General features: G+C 39.2%; 1 protein-coding gene across 5 annotated transcripts in view; it reads right to left on the bottom strand.

Moving 5' to 3' along the window:
* Positions 1-19462, bottom strand: part of SGCG (sarcoglycan gamma) — a 163456-nt gene that overhangs the window by 11500 nt on the left and 132494 nt on the right. For all 5 annotated transcript variants that reach the window (XM_052812988.1, XM_052812990.1, XM_052812989.1 and 2 more), the window contains one exon: positions 16111-16183. In XM_052812988.1, the coding sequence (XP_052668948.1) occupies positions 16111-16183 (73 nt within the window). The remainder of the gene's footprint in view (positions 1-16110; positions 16184-19462) is intronic.

Raw genomic sequence — 19462 nt, 5'->3', positions numbered from 1 at the left:
ACTAAGCTGGAGTTGTAGAGGTGGATAGCGAGCAGCAGGCACACACTAATGCTGGCTGCCAATTCCCACCCATATTCACTTGTCTCCCAGCAGCTTGCTGTTTTGAGGTCAGGCAAGTGGGGAGGGTGATCAGGATGCAGCAAGAAGAATATGATTACCCAAAGCTATGGATCTTGGTGTTCTGCCTTGTGGCTTTTTGTTGTTTGCCAGCAGGTCCAAAGGCAAAGGAGGACAAAACAACAGGACTGAGATCTCGGTCTTGGTATATGCCTCATTTGTTTTGTTTTGTAAAATTATTTTCTTTGGAATGGCTCCTAAAATTACATTTTCTTGCAAACAGGAAAGATGAGTTTCACAGCGTGTTCCAACAACTGAGTATATCTTAAGGACATGAAAGTATTAGTATTCAACAGTAAACTCTGATAGCTCTTACTGAATGTCAAAAAATACAAAATACTAATGACTCATTAAATCTTCTTCCCTGATCAGTTTCTGCACAGTAATGGAAACAGCAGTTACTTAGTCAAGCCTTGGCATAAAATTCTGATTTGACATAACTACTGTAAATCTTTCAAATGCTGACTGATTTTTCTTTCTAAAATGCCCCATTTTGCATCACACATACTGAATTTCTTCAGTTAAAGGCGGAATAATTGCTTCCTACCTGGATGATGCTGTCTTCCATATTTGTTCCATTCACTTTGCTACTCTAAGCCTGAGCTTCACTGAGTTAAACTAAATGAACTATAATGAAAAAAATTTGACTGACATACAGTATCCATTTCCCCCGTCAAGTCCATTAGTTGGTCAATGGTTATATTACATCATCCCAATTTTTGTAGCTTAGTTCAAAGAAGCCATTTTCCAAGGGTCATTGCTCCTGGGAGTTGCCTTCATTAGGACACATATTCTGTTTCAGTAAGTCTAGTATCAAAGTCTACAGCTCCCTTACACTGAATCTCAAGTTAATCTATTATTTAGGCCACAATAAAATGTAATATGCAAACCACTATGTTTTTAATGAATCAAAATTAAATAACAATTTTTTAAAATGAAAACTTTTTTGCAGTTTCTTCCAAGTGCATCTGGCTATTTCATTGCAGACAAATTTACAGGAAAACTTATAGTAGCACAAGATACAGCTTAGTATTTGAACTGTACTTTCAACATAAGTACGCCAAGGCTAATACCTCTCCAAAAAAAAGTTTTTGTGCCAGTAATAGAAAAAGATGATCACCAGCATCTTGTGAAAATACAGAAAAGTTGTCTGATAATATCACAAGAAAATAAATAGGGTACAACTGAATTCAGAGAAACAGACTATGAGGGTGTCTGTTCAGAGGCAAGTATACATACTTAGGAACTGCATTAAAGAAAAATGATTTGGCTGGAATGAAGCAGCTGTACATAAAGCACCTCATTTTTCTAGTAATTTTGAAGCTTTTTTTTTTTTTCAATCTTCAGTAGCACTATGTTGCATTTTAGAGACTAAAAAATAATGGAGTAATTTGTTGTAATTTGGTTTTAAAAGTCACTTTTTTCTTGACTTTCTTCTGCTTATTGCTTAAACGCATTAATGAAAACGTCATTTTGGAAGGTCTATCATTTTGTCTCCAATCACTTGGGAAAGTCTCAAAACGTGCTGGGCTTTGCTGGCAGTTTGTAACATCTCTGACCTCTAAAAAAATAGACACAAATGCACATCATAATGCACTGAAACATACCAAATACTTCAATAACAGCAGAGCTACTCTGAAATAATTACGCAAGGATGTAGTAGGCTCTACTTTTCTGGTAGCCTTCTTTCTTGGGACAATAATGTTCCTGACATTTACATACATACATATACTGACAGTCCTAATGTGTGAAGCACTAGCAGTTGTTACAAGAAGGCTACTAATAGCAGTACAGGACTTTTGTATGGCATGTATAATTTTGCTGCAGGATTCTTTCTTTTAAAAAAATAATTCCTTTTGGAAAATAAAGATAAGATTAAGTCAATTATTTTTGTTTGATATCAACAAGGTGTAAAGCGTTAATAATGCATGGTTACTGAGCTTAAAAATAAACTCTCAAATCTGTAATAGATTCTGTATGATCAAGGAAATATCTTTTAAAAAGCCAATGTTACTTTTATAGCTAGATTTTCTGGACAGGACAAAGTTTCTTAGATTCCCTTCCCAGATGTCTGTGTTGATAAGGATGAGGAGCACTTCCTCACTCGACCATTACTCTGGAGGGGAAAAAAAGACCAGTGAACCACTTTCATATTTCCCTTTCTGCCAGCTCTTGGGAAGGAGCTGTCATCATACATGAGACAGCTGGGCTTATTGTGCTTGGCTGGAATGAAGGGGAGCCACAGTGAAATGATAAAATCCCATTGATACCAATGGAGTCAATATTTAATGAAGAGCCACTTGGTGGTGGAATGGAGAAACCAAGAAGTCAGATCACGAATACTCACTAGGCTCAACTAAGCATAGCTTACCTATAGGGAATGCATTTTCTAAAGCTAAAACAATCTTATAATGACCTTATAGAATCTTGAGCTGCTGCAGCAAGGGATTCTTAGACACTGTGTGTGTTTTACATTAGACAATCACTGGATAGAAATAAAATCATAATTAATCAGATTCTATGGATAAATTAAGTTTTCCATGGATAAATTTATCCATTTATCCATGCTTAATCCTATATTTAAATGATTTTATCCATGGACTTATTACAATCCTGTAACTCAAACAGCTTGGATATGCAGTCAAGTCTGCTATTTGCTCTACTACTGAATCAGGGTGCCTAAATTTTAAGTATTGCAACAGCAGAGCTGAAGGACCCAAGAAACCAAACTGGACTGTGTTCCTCTAATGACTTCTTTGTTAAGAACTCCATGAAAGGAAAGCACAAACAATATAACATTTTCATCCTCTCTTGTGCTTCAGGCTATGGGCAATCTGATGATCCAAGATTAAAAGAAAAGAGAGATTGTGCTGTTCCCTGATACAAATTTGCAGATTTATAAGCTTTAAGAAAGAAGTAAATTACAGGAAGACATCGGAGTGGTACAGAGCACTACAGGAGCAAGAATTGCTGGAGTCAATGGAACAACTGTAGAAGACAATAAATATACATGTAAATACAAACATGGGAGGCTGATGCACAATTATTAAGATTAGTATAAAAAAGAAGTCTTAATTTCATGCAGAACATATGCAGAAGGTTTTGAAGAAAGAAGAGATTCAGCAAATTGATAGCAATAAAAACATTAAGACTGTATTCTGAAATTCTCAAAGTCTTTAGTAAGTATAAGACAGCTACGGATTTTTACCAACTTAGAAAGAAAAGACACTTCTTTTAGGCAAATATGATGGTGTCATGACTTTCCTGAAAAGATAAAGTTCTAGCATGGCCAGGGCCTCCAAGCTAATTATTAGCTTGGAAGGACTCTACCTCTTGCCTGATATCAAACAAGAGCCAGTAACTGGCAGCATTTGCTAATCCTAGTTACAAGGTTCTATGAACTATGATTAACAATTTAGATGAATTTATGGAATATAGGGTTACAAGTGGAAAAGCTTTACTCTGGGATTTGAACATTTCCCAGCACAGTGCGTGGCCTTGTTTCTTACGATGAATTTTCGTTTCTTTGGAGCTTAACCAAATATGGCATAGTTGATAAGTGTGCAATTCCTCAAAAAAAAAAAAAAAAAAAGTAGTTGCCTATAGCAAGGAGTACAGGTGATCCCCTGTGCACCCTGAAAATAAATAGAGATAAATAGGCACTGCTAGGGCATAATTAATCTGACCTATTTTAGATGTCTCTCTTAGGATAAAATGTAACATGCCCTAACAGTAACTGTTGCCTTCCACCAAGAGGTGATGAGATCCAATGTAGATAGCTACACTCTAAATGTCTAAATGAGTTGAACCAATTCCACCTGAACTATCTGCCCAGCAGTTGTAAACCCCTGGGGCCATGCTCCAGGTATATTGGTCTCTCTGAAAATGCATCTGTGTGGGTGGTTTGTGGAAAGATCCCTTCCCACTTCAGTGAATGAATGAATGAGTGTTTCTGCTTGCAGAGAGAGGGGAATTCTAAAACTGGATGAGCATCTGAGATGCATCTGCTTATTCTGGGCACACACAGGTCCTCTAGGTTTGGACTCTGTTGTATGAATGAAGCCTGAATATGTAAGAGCTGAGTGGTAACCAGAAGTGTGTGCTGAATTATCAGCCGAATCACATGCACAAACAATGAAGAAATCATTTAGGACCAGTCAAAGCGTTAGGCAAATACAGATGAGGGTTTTTGGTTTGTTTTTGTTTTTTAACCCTACTCCATGTGTATAGGAAGTGTAGTTGATTTTTAAATAAATAAGTCTGTTGGGTTTTTTTTTAGCTTATCTTGTCTTATGCTAAAAATTATCAAGGATAAAGGGCAGATCCCTGAGGCACTCCATTCCTTTTGGGTGGCATTCTTAAATGTTGGGACTATTTGCTGCTCTTGAAGATGTCAGCTGGTATGTTCTTCAGCATATTTTCCTTTTCTTTAATATAAATAAAAAATTTCCCATCATAGTTTTATTTCTTGAAATAGTCTGTGTTTCAAATTTGTTCCAAATTTATGTTCTAAATCTGAAATGAGTGACAACAGATGATTCCAGTAAAGCTCAATTATGAGATTCTGGATTCACGGGAATTGTTCAGCATAAACACAGCAGGCACTAACACTGCTTATGGCTTAGGGGTGGTCTCTGTGCACAAGCACAATTACAAAGCCAGATCTGAATAACAGATGTTTCCAGTTCCCAGTGTTTTGGTTAACAGAACTTATTTTATGTAAGCAATATAAAAAGAAATGTTCAAATGCACTTGCATGTTCTCAAAAAGAGAACAAAACACTGCCCAGTTTTAATGGTACTTTGAAAAGACTATAAAAGCAATTTAAAACAACATTTATAACCTATTCAAAAACATAGCGGATGCGATTATTATAGTGTAGTTATTTGTTTACTAGTTCTCCATCCATCTTAAATATTAAGGTGTTTTTGCCCGTTTGTCCACTGTCACTCAATGCAGAGTTGTTGAAGGAATGAAGACTAAAGATCAGAACTGAGATATGATTAAAATAGAAGCTTCTCTCAAGACTGACAGTTGTGATAAAGAGTGGTAAGCAGAGCTAATTCAGAAGAGGTCTCTGTGATGACCTCAATTTTATGATGTGCTGACTCTCCAGGTAATTAAAAACGGCCAAGGCCCCACTGAATGTGATTGAATCTGGCACATCACAGATGTTTCCAGCATGGCTATCTTTTTCAAATGACTTTAGTGATATTATAAAATAACTTATCGTATTATAACATTTTACACTATTTGCATCACTTGTAAAAAATCTGGTTAGCATTTTCATTATGAGTATTTTCATAAAATTATCTTCCAGGTTGAAATTTGCTATGCCTTTCTTTTATATATATCAAGCAAATTTTTCTTTAATATGCAGAAGCGTAGAAAGATTTCAAGTAACTGGAATTCTTCAGCACATGCTGTTCACAGTGTCCACTTGCTCTGCCTAAAAAGAAACACTCAAGTGAAGACGGCTTTGCTGACAAGCAGGTCATACCCTTCCCCTCTTGCGATTCACTAGCACAGGGGCTGAACGTGCCACACTCTCATCAGATTCCTCACAACTGAAGTATCACAACTGCGCACACAGGCTGAGGGAGAAGGGAAAGAGCGCGAGTAGCGATGGTGCGAGCAGTGATAGTTGGAAGAATTACTGTTATCAGGAAACGCTTCCCTTTCTTCTTCCAGTGTTTGCCGCATGCACACTTTTATGGTGGGTGACTCCCGTTTCATGCCTCCCCCCCCAGCTCCCTTGATATACGTGCAGACAGGTATGTAGGTGAAAGGATAATATAAGGGATGCTCTACCCAGCTCAACATTACATCTTAGACCAGTGACAGCACAATCATAGTCTTACAAATAGAGCTCCAGGTGGTCATCTGCAAGGTGTCTCGAACTGCGACAATCATTAATGAAGTTTTCACGGTAGCTTGCGCTCTGGTAGAATATGCTGTAATCACTGATGACAAGTTCACTTTAGCAATCTCACCGAGCGGTCTGACGTTGTCAAGTACCCAGTTCAACAGTATAGGTATAGAAATCATTAGAGCTTTGGTCTTTGCACTACTGACGTAAGCAGTCATGGAAAATATGTAAATGACTGTCCCATACAAGCAGCAGAAACAACACCTATTGATTTTAATGTGTTAAGTGACATCTCTGAAAAACTGAGGCTTTAGGAAGAGTATTGGCCACCTGACTGGCTTGAGTCAAAGTCAGTTATGGCAGTGGGCAGAAACATGGCATGTGTTCTCAGGGAGATCTTACCTGGCAAAAAGGCCACTAACATCAGTGCATGGATTTCCTCTCCCCCTGTTACTGAGGTATCTATCCATCGTCTATCTCTCTATCCCTCACTGGTTTCAGAGGCCAGCAGTCCTCCAAAACAGGAACCGTGTTGTAGGTGCTCAGGAGAGCAGCTCCGACCACCAACACATCCGTGCGGAAACGGGCTCACTAGGAGAGCTGAGTCTCTGTTCCCAGCGGTCACCAAATGTTTCCCTCCTGAGGTAGGAGGGACACATCTTCCGTGAGAACAGGACTGAGTCCCTCTGCAGGCTCAGAATTACAGAAGGCAGGATGATCTAATCAGCAGAGGTAAGTCTATCTCCTAAGGTCCTATGGTCCATACACAAAATGATATATATGCCCTGCAGGTGAAGCACTATAGTTTGCAGACTAAATTGCAATGAACCAGATTTTGCAAGAATATGGGTGCACACAAATAGCTAGTAACCCAATACAGAGAAAACAGATTGTGCTTGGAAATGTCTTTTCACTTCAGGATTAATATTTTCAAGTAAAATCACTGCTTAAAAGACGACCAGATGTGAAGTAGTACCCAAGCCTTTGCTAATAAGATGTGTTTAAATATCCGAGTCAGAAAAGCTTCTGAAAAGGTGATAAACATGATGTCCTGTATCATCTGATCCTTCTAAACTATGCCTTTTCATAGATATGAGTCCATCAGATGAATGGAAAGAAATTCTTTAAGCTTCCAAAAGAAGTATTTGATGGTGTTCTTAGTTAACCTGAATGCAGTAAAGTATATGAATGCAAATTTATATCTAGCAAATTAATGCCAGGGCTCATAAAATTACATTGCAGTAGAAACATCTCACTAGTCAGGGAGCAGAGATGCTTTACAAATACTGAATCATAACTGTAGATTTACTTTTCCGTTACGTAATTCATTCTCTTCGGACTGACTGGGCTTTTGATTTGCATAATGAATGCAAATAAAAATCACTGTACTTCAATTAGTCAGATAGTATTTTTAAGCAATTAGCATGTAAGCATTAGTATTACTAATATGATTAAGCAATGATTTAGCAAATGTTTTTACCCTGGTTGGCTTCTATACATCTCTTTCTAGATTTCCTTCATAATTCTTACTCATATGACCATAAAACCCCACAACTTTAGTTTCCAGCCTTTCTGCCTTATTACACAGTTTAACCCTAGCAAATACTTCAAGTGCAAAAGGAAATCATAGAATCATAGAATCATAGAATCATTTCGGTTGGAAAAGACCTTCAAGATCATCAAGTCCAACCATTAACCACGCCCCCTAAACCATGCCCTGGCGTACCCTATCCACTCGCTTTTTGAATACCTCCAGGGATGGTGACTCAACTGCTTTCCTGGGCAGCCCATTCCAATGTTTGACAACCCTCTCAGTAAAAAAATTTTTCCTAATATCTAACCTAAATCTCCCTTGCCTCAACTTGAGGCCATTTCCTCTTGTCCTATCTCCAGACACCTGACAGAAGAGACCAGCACCCACCTCACTACAATCCCCTTTCAGGTAGTTGTAGAGAGTGATCAGGTCTCCCCTCAGCCTCCTTTTCTCCAGACTAAACCACCCCAGCTCCCTCAGCCGCCCCTCATAAGACTTGTGCTCCAGGCCCCTCACCAACTTGGTTGCCCTTCTCTGGACACGCTCCAGCCTCTCCATGTCTTTCCTGCAGTGAGGGGCCCAAAACTGAACACAGGACTCAAGGTGCGGCCTCACCAGTGCTGAGTACAGGGGGACGATCACCTCCCTGCTCCTGCTGGCCACACTATTTCTGATACAGGCCAGGATGCTGTTGGCCTCCTTGGCCACCTGGGCACACTGCTGGCTCATATTCAGCCGGCTGTTGACCAGCACCCCCAGGTCCTTTTCCACCGGGCAGCTTTCCAGCCGCTCTTCCCCAAGCCTGTAGCACTGCATGGGGTTGCCGTGACCGAAGTGCAGGACCCGGCACTTGGCCGTGTTAAACTTCATACAATTGGCCTCAGCCCATCGATCCAGCCTGTCCAGATCTCTCTGTAGAGCCTCCCTACCCTCAAGCAGATCGACCCTGCCTCCCAACTTGGTGTCGTCTGCAAACTTGCTGAGGGTGCACTCAATCCCCTGGTCCAAATCATCAATAAAGATATTAAACAGAACAGGGCCCAACACCGAGCCCTGGGGAACACCACTTGTGACCCGCCACCAACTGGATTTCACCCCATTCACCACGACCCTCTGGGCTCGGCCATCCAGCCAGTTTTTCACCCAGTGAATAGTGCACTTATCCAGGCCACGAGACGCCAGCTTCTCAAGGAGTATGCCATGAGAGACAGTGTCAAAGGCCTTGCTGAAGTCTAGGAAAATAACATCGACAGCCTTTCCCTCATCCACTAGGCGGGTCACCTGGTCATAGAAGGAGATCAGGTTGGTCAAGCAGGACCTGCCTTTCGTAAACCCATGCTGACTGGGCCTGATCCCCCTCTTATCCTGGAGTTGCCATGTGAGTGCTTTCAAGACAAACCGTTCCATAATCTTCCCCGGTACCGAGGTCAGGCTGACAGGCCCGTAGTTCCCCGGATCCTCCCTCCGACCCTTCTTGTAAATGGGAGTCACATTGGCAAGCCTCCAGTCCTCTGGGACCTCCCCTGTTGACCAGGATTGTGGATAGATGATGGAGAGTGGCTTGGCAAGCACCTCTGCCAGTTCCCTCAGTACTCTTGGATGGATCCCATCAGGTCCCATAGATTTGTGAGTGTCCCGATGGCGTAGTAGGTCACTAACTATTTCCTCCTGGATTAAGGGGGGTATATTCTGCTCTTTGTCCTCACCTTCCAGCTCAGCGGGCAGAGTACCCTGAGGATGACTGGACTCACTATTAAAGACTGAGGCAAAGAAGGCTTTAAGTACCTCAGCCTTTTCCTCATCTCTGGTGGCAATGTTCCCTTCTGTATCCACTAAAGGATAGATATTCTCTTTGGGATTCTTTTTACTGTTAACATATTTGTAAAAACATTTTTTTTGTCCCTTACAATAGTGGCCAGATTTAGTTCTAGCTGAGCTTTTGCCTTTCTAATTTTCTCTCTGTATGACCTAACAAGATCCCTGTACTCCTCCCAAGTTGCCCGCCCTTTCCTCCAGAGATTATAAACTCTCCTTTTTTTCCTTAAGTCCTAGCAAAAGCTCCCCATTTAGCCAGACCGGTCATTTTCCTTGGCGGTTTGACTTGCGGCACATGGGAATAGCCTGGTCCTGAGCCATTAAGATTTCCTTCTTAAAGAATGTCCATCCCTCCTGGACCCCTTTGCCCTTCAGGACCATCTCCCAAGGGACTCTCTCAACCAGTGCCTCGAAGAGGCCACAGTTTGCCCTCTGGAAGTCCATAGTGGTGGTTTTGCTGACCACCTTCCTTGCCTCACCAAGAATTGAAAATTCTACCATTTCATGGTCACTAAGCCCAAGACGGCCTCCAACCATCACACCTCCCACCAGTCCTTCCCTGTTCGTAAACAACAGGTCTAGCAAGGCTCCTCCCCTGGTTGGCTCACCCACCAGCTGTGTCAGGAAGTTCTCTTCCACACATTCCAGGAACCTCCTAGACTGTTTACTCTCTGCTGTGTTGTACTTCCAGCAGACATCTGGAAAGTTGAAGTCCCCCACAAGAACAAGGGCACACGATTCTGAGACTACTGCCAGCCGCTTGTAGAACGATCCATCCATCTCTTCAACCTGGTCAGGCGGTCTATAACAGACTCCCAGCACAATATCTGCCTTATCAGCCTTCCCTCTCATCCTCACCCATAAGCAGTCCACCTTGTCATCAGAATCGTGTAGCTCTGTACAGTCCAAACACTCCCTAACACAGAGAGCCACCCCACCACCTCTTCTACCTTGCCTGTCCCTTCTGAAGAGCTTGTAGCCATCCATCGCAGTACTCCAGTCATGGGAGTTGTCCCACCATGTTTCCGTGACGGCGACTAAGTCGTATCTATCCTGCTGCGCAATGGCTTCCAGCTCCTCCTGTTTATTGCCCATGCTGCGTGCATTGGCACAGATGCACGTGAGCTGGCCTATCAAATCCGCCCCTAACATCGGCACGCTGCCCCCAGGCTCATCTCTGGTGCACCTAGTTTTATCCCTTACCCCCTTCAAACCTCGTTTAAAGCCCTCTCTATGAGCCCTGCCATCTCATGAGCAAGGATTCTTTTACCCCTTTGAGACAGCTGGATACCATCTGTCACTAGCAAGCCCCGTGCCATGTAAACCTCCCCATGATCAAATCATATTATCAGTGGGGAATGGAAAGGATAAAAGTAACCCTTCATAAAGGATCAGAGAGAATTAGAAGCCAGAAGGAAAGTGGAGTTACTGGATGCCATAGAACAGAAGTGAAAATTAAAGGGGCCATATTTATTCTGAATATATAGAGAGGTCTACCAGCAATCCATCAGTAATTTACCTTAACCAAATACCTAGATGATGTATAATTATGCCCTCAAATTACCAATATTCTGTAACATGTAAGTCACAAGCTAGTAAACGTATATTTTCATGCTTTTAAGCATTGGATGTCAGTATTTCATTAAAATATGAAGCAATGCTTCTCAAATCATATATTTAAAGTTTTAGTGAATGCCAATATTATACATTTGTTTAAAATATTTCTGTTTCCCTGGGAAACATTGAAATCTTTTCAGAATATACCCATAAGCTGTTAAAGATACCCATATTCAGATAGCAATTTATTTATATATATATATATATTTTTATAATCATACTCTGACAAAAGTTGACTGTCTGGAACAGTGACATCATTCCTGCTATAGTGGTTTTCAAAACCAAGAAGGGTGGAATTGTGTGGGTCACTTTTGAACTTGGACGTAACCCCTCAGTTGAAGAACTGGCAAAATACCACAAATTGACTGTACTGAAAGTGATTTCCCACAGGACTTGTGCTCAGAAGGCACAGTTGCTGACTGTCAGACGTCCATGAATGGCAAATATGAGAACAAAAGCTAGTACTCCTTCATGACCATTATATTAATTATGCATAGTATACAGTTAATTAACGAATGGAAAGATGTCACTTTTGTAAGCACATTTCCGTAAGTTTGGGAAATGCAAATGCTCAGTTCAGAAACATTGTTTTGAGATTTAAAGAGTTTTGCTCATCCATTGTTTTCCCTTAGAAAACCACAAGCCAGGTAGATCACAAGAAGTAAACAGTATCAAAATGACAAAACTATGTATGAGTTATGTGTTATTCAAGGATGTAAAATATAGGAGGAGTAGAATAATATCCTAAATAATATTCTAAAGTGCTATAAATTACCAGAAAAATATGTTATCATCAGATTGGAAAAACGTCTAAACTGAGACACTAGTTTTCACATAGAGATTGTTATTTGATAACTGGGGATATAAAAGGGTATGCGTGCTGGCATGAAACTCTGGATAATATCAGAAGAGGCTATTCCAGTACCTAACACGGAACCTGGGGAGAAGCTGGCTTTTAGGGAATTGCTAGAAATGTCTCTGTCTATAGCAGCTAGTTCCATTAGTTGCTGTTGTAGATTTCCCACCTACATTTTGGGTCACAAGATACATGTTTGAATGTGAGCTTCTATAATTCTGTTTAATTTCCTTCTTTTGGAGAGCAAGGTATCTGTCTTCCATTAAAACTTTGCTGTGATCCAGTTAGAGGTGGCAGCTAAATTCTGCAGAAGCCCCAGTAGACCTGATTGAGGCAAGTTCTCAACATGCCAAATACTCACCAAAGTTCAAGGGCTGTGGCCACTTTCATGGAGAGCCACGGAAGAGGTAACACTTTCTATCTTTTTATAATATTCTAAATAATATAGAAAACATATATTATAATAGATATTACAATATGTATAATGCTATATTATATATAATACAATCCTATTGATTTTTCTATTCAGCAAGGAATTATGAAGCATCAGTTCAATTCCCTCCTCAGCTTGAGGGGAATGAAACCTGTATCCGTTACCTCCATTTACCAGACTGCAAAATAGTTTGGCAGGAGTAAAGAGCTGGATTGTGGCAATCCCTGTGTTGAATATCAGTCTTGTACAACCAAGTAATCTGGCAAGAAACAGAACAAACAAAGAGGAGATAACCTAGTGGCCAGGACATTCATCTGGTTCTTCTTCCAGGATTACTTTTTAAATCATAATTGAAGACCCCTGGTCTCCTCCTACTCGTGGCTGAATGCCCTAAACACAAGAACGACTTGTGCTTCCTCTTGCTTCCCATGACCATACAGAAGAGCAGGTTCAGCCAAAGGAGAGGAGAGGTGACCTAGTAGATAGGCGCTTACATCAAAGGAGCACTCCTGCACCTGGAAGCTGTGTATGCACTTGTCTACATCAGGCAACTAAATTTCAGAGAAGTAGGAGTCCAGACATATTTCTGTTCTCACTAACTACAATTGGCTCATTTTAACCAGGTACTTCCTCAGTGGTGTTTGCGGAGGATATTTCCTGGATATACCCAAATCTTCCCACTAACTACAAACATGCTATTGAGATGTTTGTTGGACACTTATTACATGCAAGACCCTGTTTTTAGGTCTCCACTAGGTCCTAAAGTCTTAACAAATTCTGTAAATGGAAACTAGGTATCTTATTTAGATACAAGAACTCCAGGAAAGGAATTAAAGAGTAGACAATGTTATTTTAAACCTAGGAAAGCTTCAATTTTGAAATGCAGATTTTGTTGTTATAATTCTTCCTACCAGTTGGAACTGCAAGCACATCTCCTTTTCTTTATGGGCGAGTCATGAATTCAATCTATTAGACTGAAAAGGACTCTATATGTTTCCTTCAAATTACGGAATGAGAAGACAGTTACTGACCACGGTACAATTGCATTGCTCTGTCTCCATTACTTAAGCTATAAAAAGATATGTTCTAACACACTTATCTCTTTGTTTCCAGAAAAGCAGTCTACCTTGAAATTCAGCATTTGGACAGGAAAGCCAGCAGAATGCATAATTCAGAAGGCCACTTGTGTCAGCTTTGTTTGCAATCCTGCCCTAAATCTGAATGACAGAGAGTGAATGTGGCCTCTGTTCATATGACACAAGCTGAAAACTTATGAGCATTAACAGCTTCCCACTCAGCTCCTTGAAACACGCAACTACATTTGAAACAGATGGGTTTTCTTGAAACAGTATTCCCTGTATTTAATGCTACATACCATGGCACTTTATATCACATTCATCCAGCATATCACATTCACATGGCACACCACAACCACTGAAGGAAAAATAGAGGAAAAATAGCAGAAGATTAATAGATGGTGAAAGTGTGGAGATAAGGCTTGAGGTGAGCAAATAAGTTATATTATCTATAACTTGGTACTCACTACCTTAATCTGGAAAGGAAGGATATTTAAATTTTAAATAGAAAAGTAATACTTAAAATTGCATTTTAAATTCTAATATTGAAGTGCTTTTCCGTAGGTAGATTCCTGTATTTAACAGTGTGGAATGAAACAGAATATTTATAAAGCATTACAAAATAGCCATTCATTGGTAAAGTTGTCTGAGCTCCTTCACAAAGGAATGCATGAATTTTGTTTACACTGACATTTAAGATTACCCTTGAAAGCAACCTTTTTCCAGGATGAGCTTTGTAAATTGGTCATCTCTGCCTACATCTTAACTTAGCATCTGCACTGCAGACAAATATATTTGCTTCTTGATCCTCCCCAGAAGCCCTTGATGGAATCATTGTCATCTCTGCTTTCAGACTTGACACTGATTATGGGTGGTAAAGACAGAAGGAAAAAAAAAAAAAAAATTCAAGGAATGAGGCATTTTGAACTGTTCTGGGTAAAGGCCTGACAAGACATCAGTGAGTGTTGTATACATTGCACAGCTTCATGCCCTGATATTCAGTATTTTTCTTAGGATTAAGCTAACTCGGTTTCCAGTACAGGTGTTCAGCAGCTTTGGATTTGTATCAAATACTAATGTCAGTCACAACTATCAGTGTTGATGTGGCCCTGTAGGTACTTCCTTGACATTATTATAGTTATTAGCAAACTTCTGTATATTCTGGAAGAATCTGTACTTCCCACTATTTTAAGTTAATTGAAGACAGAACTGAATAGGATTTTAACTATTACACTTGAGATCTGCTAACACATAGCAACATTCTAGATCAAAACATGTGTTTATAGTTGACACGGTAAAAATTGCCAGAGAGATAAGCCACGAGGTAAACTCATCCATGCAGAAGAACTTTACAAACACTTAGAGCTAATCGCAGTATTCTCATTCAAATGATATCCTATTCCAAAAACAGGTGAAAAATTTATAATAACAATAGTTATATGTAGTCTGAAACAGTGTAATTGTTTTTAAATGAAGTGCAGATAAGAACTTAAAATGTAATATAGCATAATGGATATAGGATAAAACTCTTAGCTTTAAGTCCATTAAAATATTAACTGATGATACATTTGAAGTAACAACCACAGAAAATAATTGATACGTATCCAATTAAAATTTGCAGAGAGCTTCTTGACTTTGTAATTACAAAATTCAGTGTCCTACTTTATAAAAATTGAGATGATCTCAGGAAATGACAAATTTACCACATAATGAATACGCTTCCTACAAGACCAGACAGTGTTCACTACAATGCAGAATCCTACATATTGGTCAAAGTCTGTCACATCCAAATTCTACCATAGTAGAAGACACACATTTTTGAAAGTGGACATCAACATGTAAAAAACTAATGTCTTAAGCTCATTCTGTCTTCAAATGCAAGCACAAGGTATCTTGCTGTAAGTAAATCTTAAATATCAAGGAGAAAATTAAAAGAAGTATCTTTATAGTCTCCCTCTCATTTGCCATTCTCAATTTGAAAATTCAGTCACCAAGATACAGATAGTGTTCTTGAAAGCTTTAATCATCTTCCACTACTCTCTAATAGTTATCCCTATCGGAGAAAAAACCACTAAGAGAAATTATGACAGAAGTAGCAAACTGTCAATGTAAGAAAGGACAGAAGTATCATTGTTAAAGAGATCCTCTCCCATTTCAAATCTTTCTTTGAACTGGCTTATAAAATGAAACATAACATGTTCAGGAACAGAAGGTAATTTGAGCTTATTACCTCATCGTAACCAACATATTATAAACTCATTTGGGACCCTCAAAATTACATAGAACAATGCACAAAGAAATTCTACCTGAGAATTAAGGAACTCTGAAACATACAAAGTACTTCATAATGATTTTCTCACCCCAACCTGCTCTTTAGTCATACAGAGCTTTGCACATTTCCAAATTTTTCTTATTAGTCTGTTTCCTCAGATTGATACTAGTTTCTAAAAATCTTGACTAATTGTAGGTCGGTGACATGCTGCAGACAAGCAATTTCTACTATAACATAGCAGAAAAAGTCATATTTGTTTCAAAACTAAAAAATATAAGTTTACAGAAAAACTCTCCACGTTATGTGGCTTTATACACTCACCATCAGCAATAAAAAATTCGTAATATATTTTGAAATTGCAGAGCAATGTATAATTTTCCTTCAAAACAGTAATTTGTCATGTAAAACAAAAAAAGTTACTAGTTCTGTAAATGCTGTTGAAAATCCCATGTTCGGAAATATGTATCTACAGCAAACAACATTTACTTATTAGATTTATGTTTTTATGCATAAATTCTTACCTGAGCTGTTTAAAAGCTTCTGCCTTCACAAGTGGTGTTTCTACAGAGTGTTCAAAAAGTGCTCCTTCAGGCCCTGCAAAAAAAAGAAAAATACTATATTGTAGAAGTTCAAAAGTAAGAAAAATAGCAACAGGGATTTATATGGCCTCTTTGATATCAGAAATTAAGGTAAGAAAACATATATTAACAATTAAGACGACAATTAAGATATACCGACTGTCCTACTATTACAGTATTGACTGAAACAACATGATACACAGGTAATGTAAAAGTACAGGTGTAAGTTCTTAAAATGAAATCTAGAAAGTTTGAAGACAGGGAAATTTTACACTATTTGTGACAACAAAATAAGAATAAGATTTTTACAATGTAACTTCCATTAGAGTTAAGATAATTAAAATCCCACAAAACATTTGTAAATATTACAGACCAAAATAATCATATTTATTTTAGACTATTCTATACATAGCACAAGTTCTGGTGCATAGCTTCATCAAAGATTTCCCCCTATTTTTGCACAGACTTGCTGAATATAAAATGGTATTTATGCACATAAAATGGTAATGAGTACAGAATCAGATAGTTTACCTCTTGAAATGAGTAGTTTCAACCCAACGAGGAGGAAACAACGGGCACCCAACCCCAACAGAAGCCTCCCTGTTCGACCTGAAAGTTCTCCAAGCACCTCCATTTCTGCTCTCCTGAGGACTAGCGTCACTGCAGTATCACCAGCTCCGTGACCATCTCCCACCTAAGCTTCACTGGGATCAGGGAATTAGCTAAAGTAGTGCAAAAGCCCCTCAGCAACAGAGATGGCTCAAAAAAGCAGCTAAACACCATCAGCTGCAGCAAGGGTGGAGTCTCTCACCTGTTCATTGGCTTTGTGAAGGCACTCATCCAAAATTGGGGAGGCCCTAGGTTGAGTATCTTCTCCGGCTTAGAGGATTCACATATCTAAGCACTTTTCAGGTGAATACATAGCAAGACAATCTATTTTAATAGTCAGGATATTACTCAACGTGGCTTTTCTGGCTGCTCTTTGAATTAAAACAGAATGCAGTTACCCTCAGGAAAGAATTCTGGGCTGTAGAAAGCCCTAAGTCAGGGCTTTGGAATCCATCTAGAGAAACAAACTCTTATGACCCCTTTTGAGCTACAGGCTGGTGAATATGCACGCATGCATGTGCATGCTTATTTAAATATTATCGTAGTTAATGTATTAAATGCAAATATACGTGTAAACAAAAGAAAACTGGGGGTTTTGTCTTCTGCCTGGAAGACTTGATGAGATTGGGATGAAAAAGTGAAAGTACACGTAGAATCAGGCAGAGGGAAGGAAAGACAAAGGGAAATGGATGACTAGAAAGTATGGTGTAGGTGGTATAGATGTATTAGTATTAGATGTGGTATAAAGGGAAAAAGATAATAAAAATCAGTGGGGGCAACCACAGAGAACTTGGTAAAAGGCAAAAAAAGTGAAATCAAGAGATACCATTAAAAAACAAATACATTGCCGAGCCAGCTGATAGGAAGACTGTCACTTCGTGAGGGCTGGGGGCAAGGTCTCAGGATGTCCTAAGAAAGCATGGAATGTGCTGCTTTTTGAGAAGAGCTCTAGCTGAAATCATGATTCCTTAGAATGAAATCTCCTTAGCTTGGATGGAAGAGAAGTGCACAAAATATAAGAATTACCATACTAAATCACTTCACCACTTCAAGGAAACATGGATTTCTAAGCTTCTATTTAAATTTTATTCTTTATATCCTCATCATCAATTTAAGTAAATGAGTCTTTCTGGGATCTGCTAACTGGAATGAATATAACACTGGAAAATATAAAATTCATTAATTCAGACAGGACTTTAACCCTTCTGCATTAGCATTAAGATTATTTTGCAAGATAAAACCTAGTGTCTGGCCGGACATAGTTAATTATTCTCCTGTTCTTGTATTTTTGCTGGTGGGTGTTACAAGGTGGCAACCTTACACGTTGGAGATGATGAAAAAAACCCCAAAACCTTAAGGAATTAAATAAGTCTGTCAGAAAATGCTGATTTGGTACAACTAAGATGTTTTGCAGGGATATGCTGATCTGTCAAATCTTCTGACTTAGTTTGCTTGCCAGCTAGAGGTGGCAATGCATTCAAGTTTTCCTTGAGGGACTGCCTCAAATGTGATTCTTCTGATACTGTGGTCCTTTGAGAATATATCATGATTCCTCACTGTCCTCTATTCCACTATGTCCTACCTGACAATTCTTAGCAAAGCAAGCATTTCACTGTTTTCTTCGCTCTTGTATTATAGTGAATGGGTTGTAATTTCAGTGAAATATATACTGTCACAATACTACCTGTGCTAACAAAAGACTTATCTTGACAGTAACTTTGAATGATCTCCAAACACATGATTTATCAGGGGAGATAGCTTCATCTTAATGTCTCCCAACTGTAGTTCTGGGAAGTCTTTAGGTATGTCTACATTAGGAGGTAATGTGAACTGAAAAGGGTGGATTTATAGAGTGATATACTTGGTGCTAAAGATCTGCTGCTCATGCTATAGAGATTTAGGGGATTTTACTTTGGACCAACTCTAGTCTCATCCTGTGGACTTTAAACAAATTTGCAATTTTGATGAAGTAAATGCATTTTTGGAGCCCACTTCTCAGTTCGGTTTCATCCAAAAGGAATCCACTGTATTTGCTCCCTCATTCCTCCATGGTATAAACCAGTGGGACGTGAGAACTGTCAGAACCATCAGACCTGCAGCAAAAGTGCAGTCCTGACTGAACAAAATGCTGTTATGGATGCACATTTTGGCTTCATGACTGTGGAAGGCATTTTTTAATTTCCTTTATTTTCCCCTTCCTTTTTCTTACTCATCCATGCATCTCCTATACCAACATACCTTCTATGGTGTGCTCTTCCACTTGAGTATGGTTTGGAATCCATTTCCTTTTCTGTTAGACAGCTAATTTTCAGCCATTTTCAGTACCAGCTTAGCTGCAGTGTCGTAGGATGAGGTACAATGAAGATACAAGTGAACTCCCATTCTTAAGATAAGCTGCATAGTTTCTTATAATGCCAATTGTATGAAACTGCATAGTTTGAAATTTCATGTCTTGCCACACTGCTGCATATCCTTATATATGATGGCCACGGTGGCAGAATTTGACTTAGTGCAAATTTCTTGATCTAAATAATAGTGTCACATGGTGAGGATCTTGGTGCAGTTTCTGGATACAAGATTCATTTCCATCTTGTTTTAAGGTCTATAGGAAAAGGTGAGCATTCAATTACACTCCTATTCTGCAGAGAAAGACTTACCAATTATCACCTGGCTTCTTCCAGTTGTG

The sequence above is a fragment of the Harpia harpyja genome, chromosome 17 (genome assembly GCF_026419915.1).
Source record: "Harpia harpyja isolate bHarHar1 chromosome 17, bHarHar1 primary haplotype, whole genome shotgun sequence".
Classification (NCBI taxonomy): domain Eukaryota; kingdom Metazoa; phylum Chordata; class Aves; order Accipitriformes; family Accipitridae; genus Harpia; species Harpia harpyja.
The sequence above is the reverse complement of the archived record's forward strand: the minus strand, read 5'-3'. Positions and strand labels throughout refer to the sequence as shown.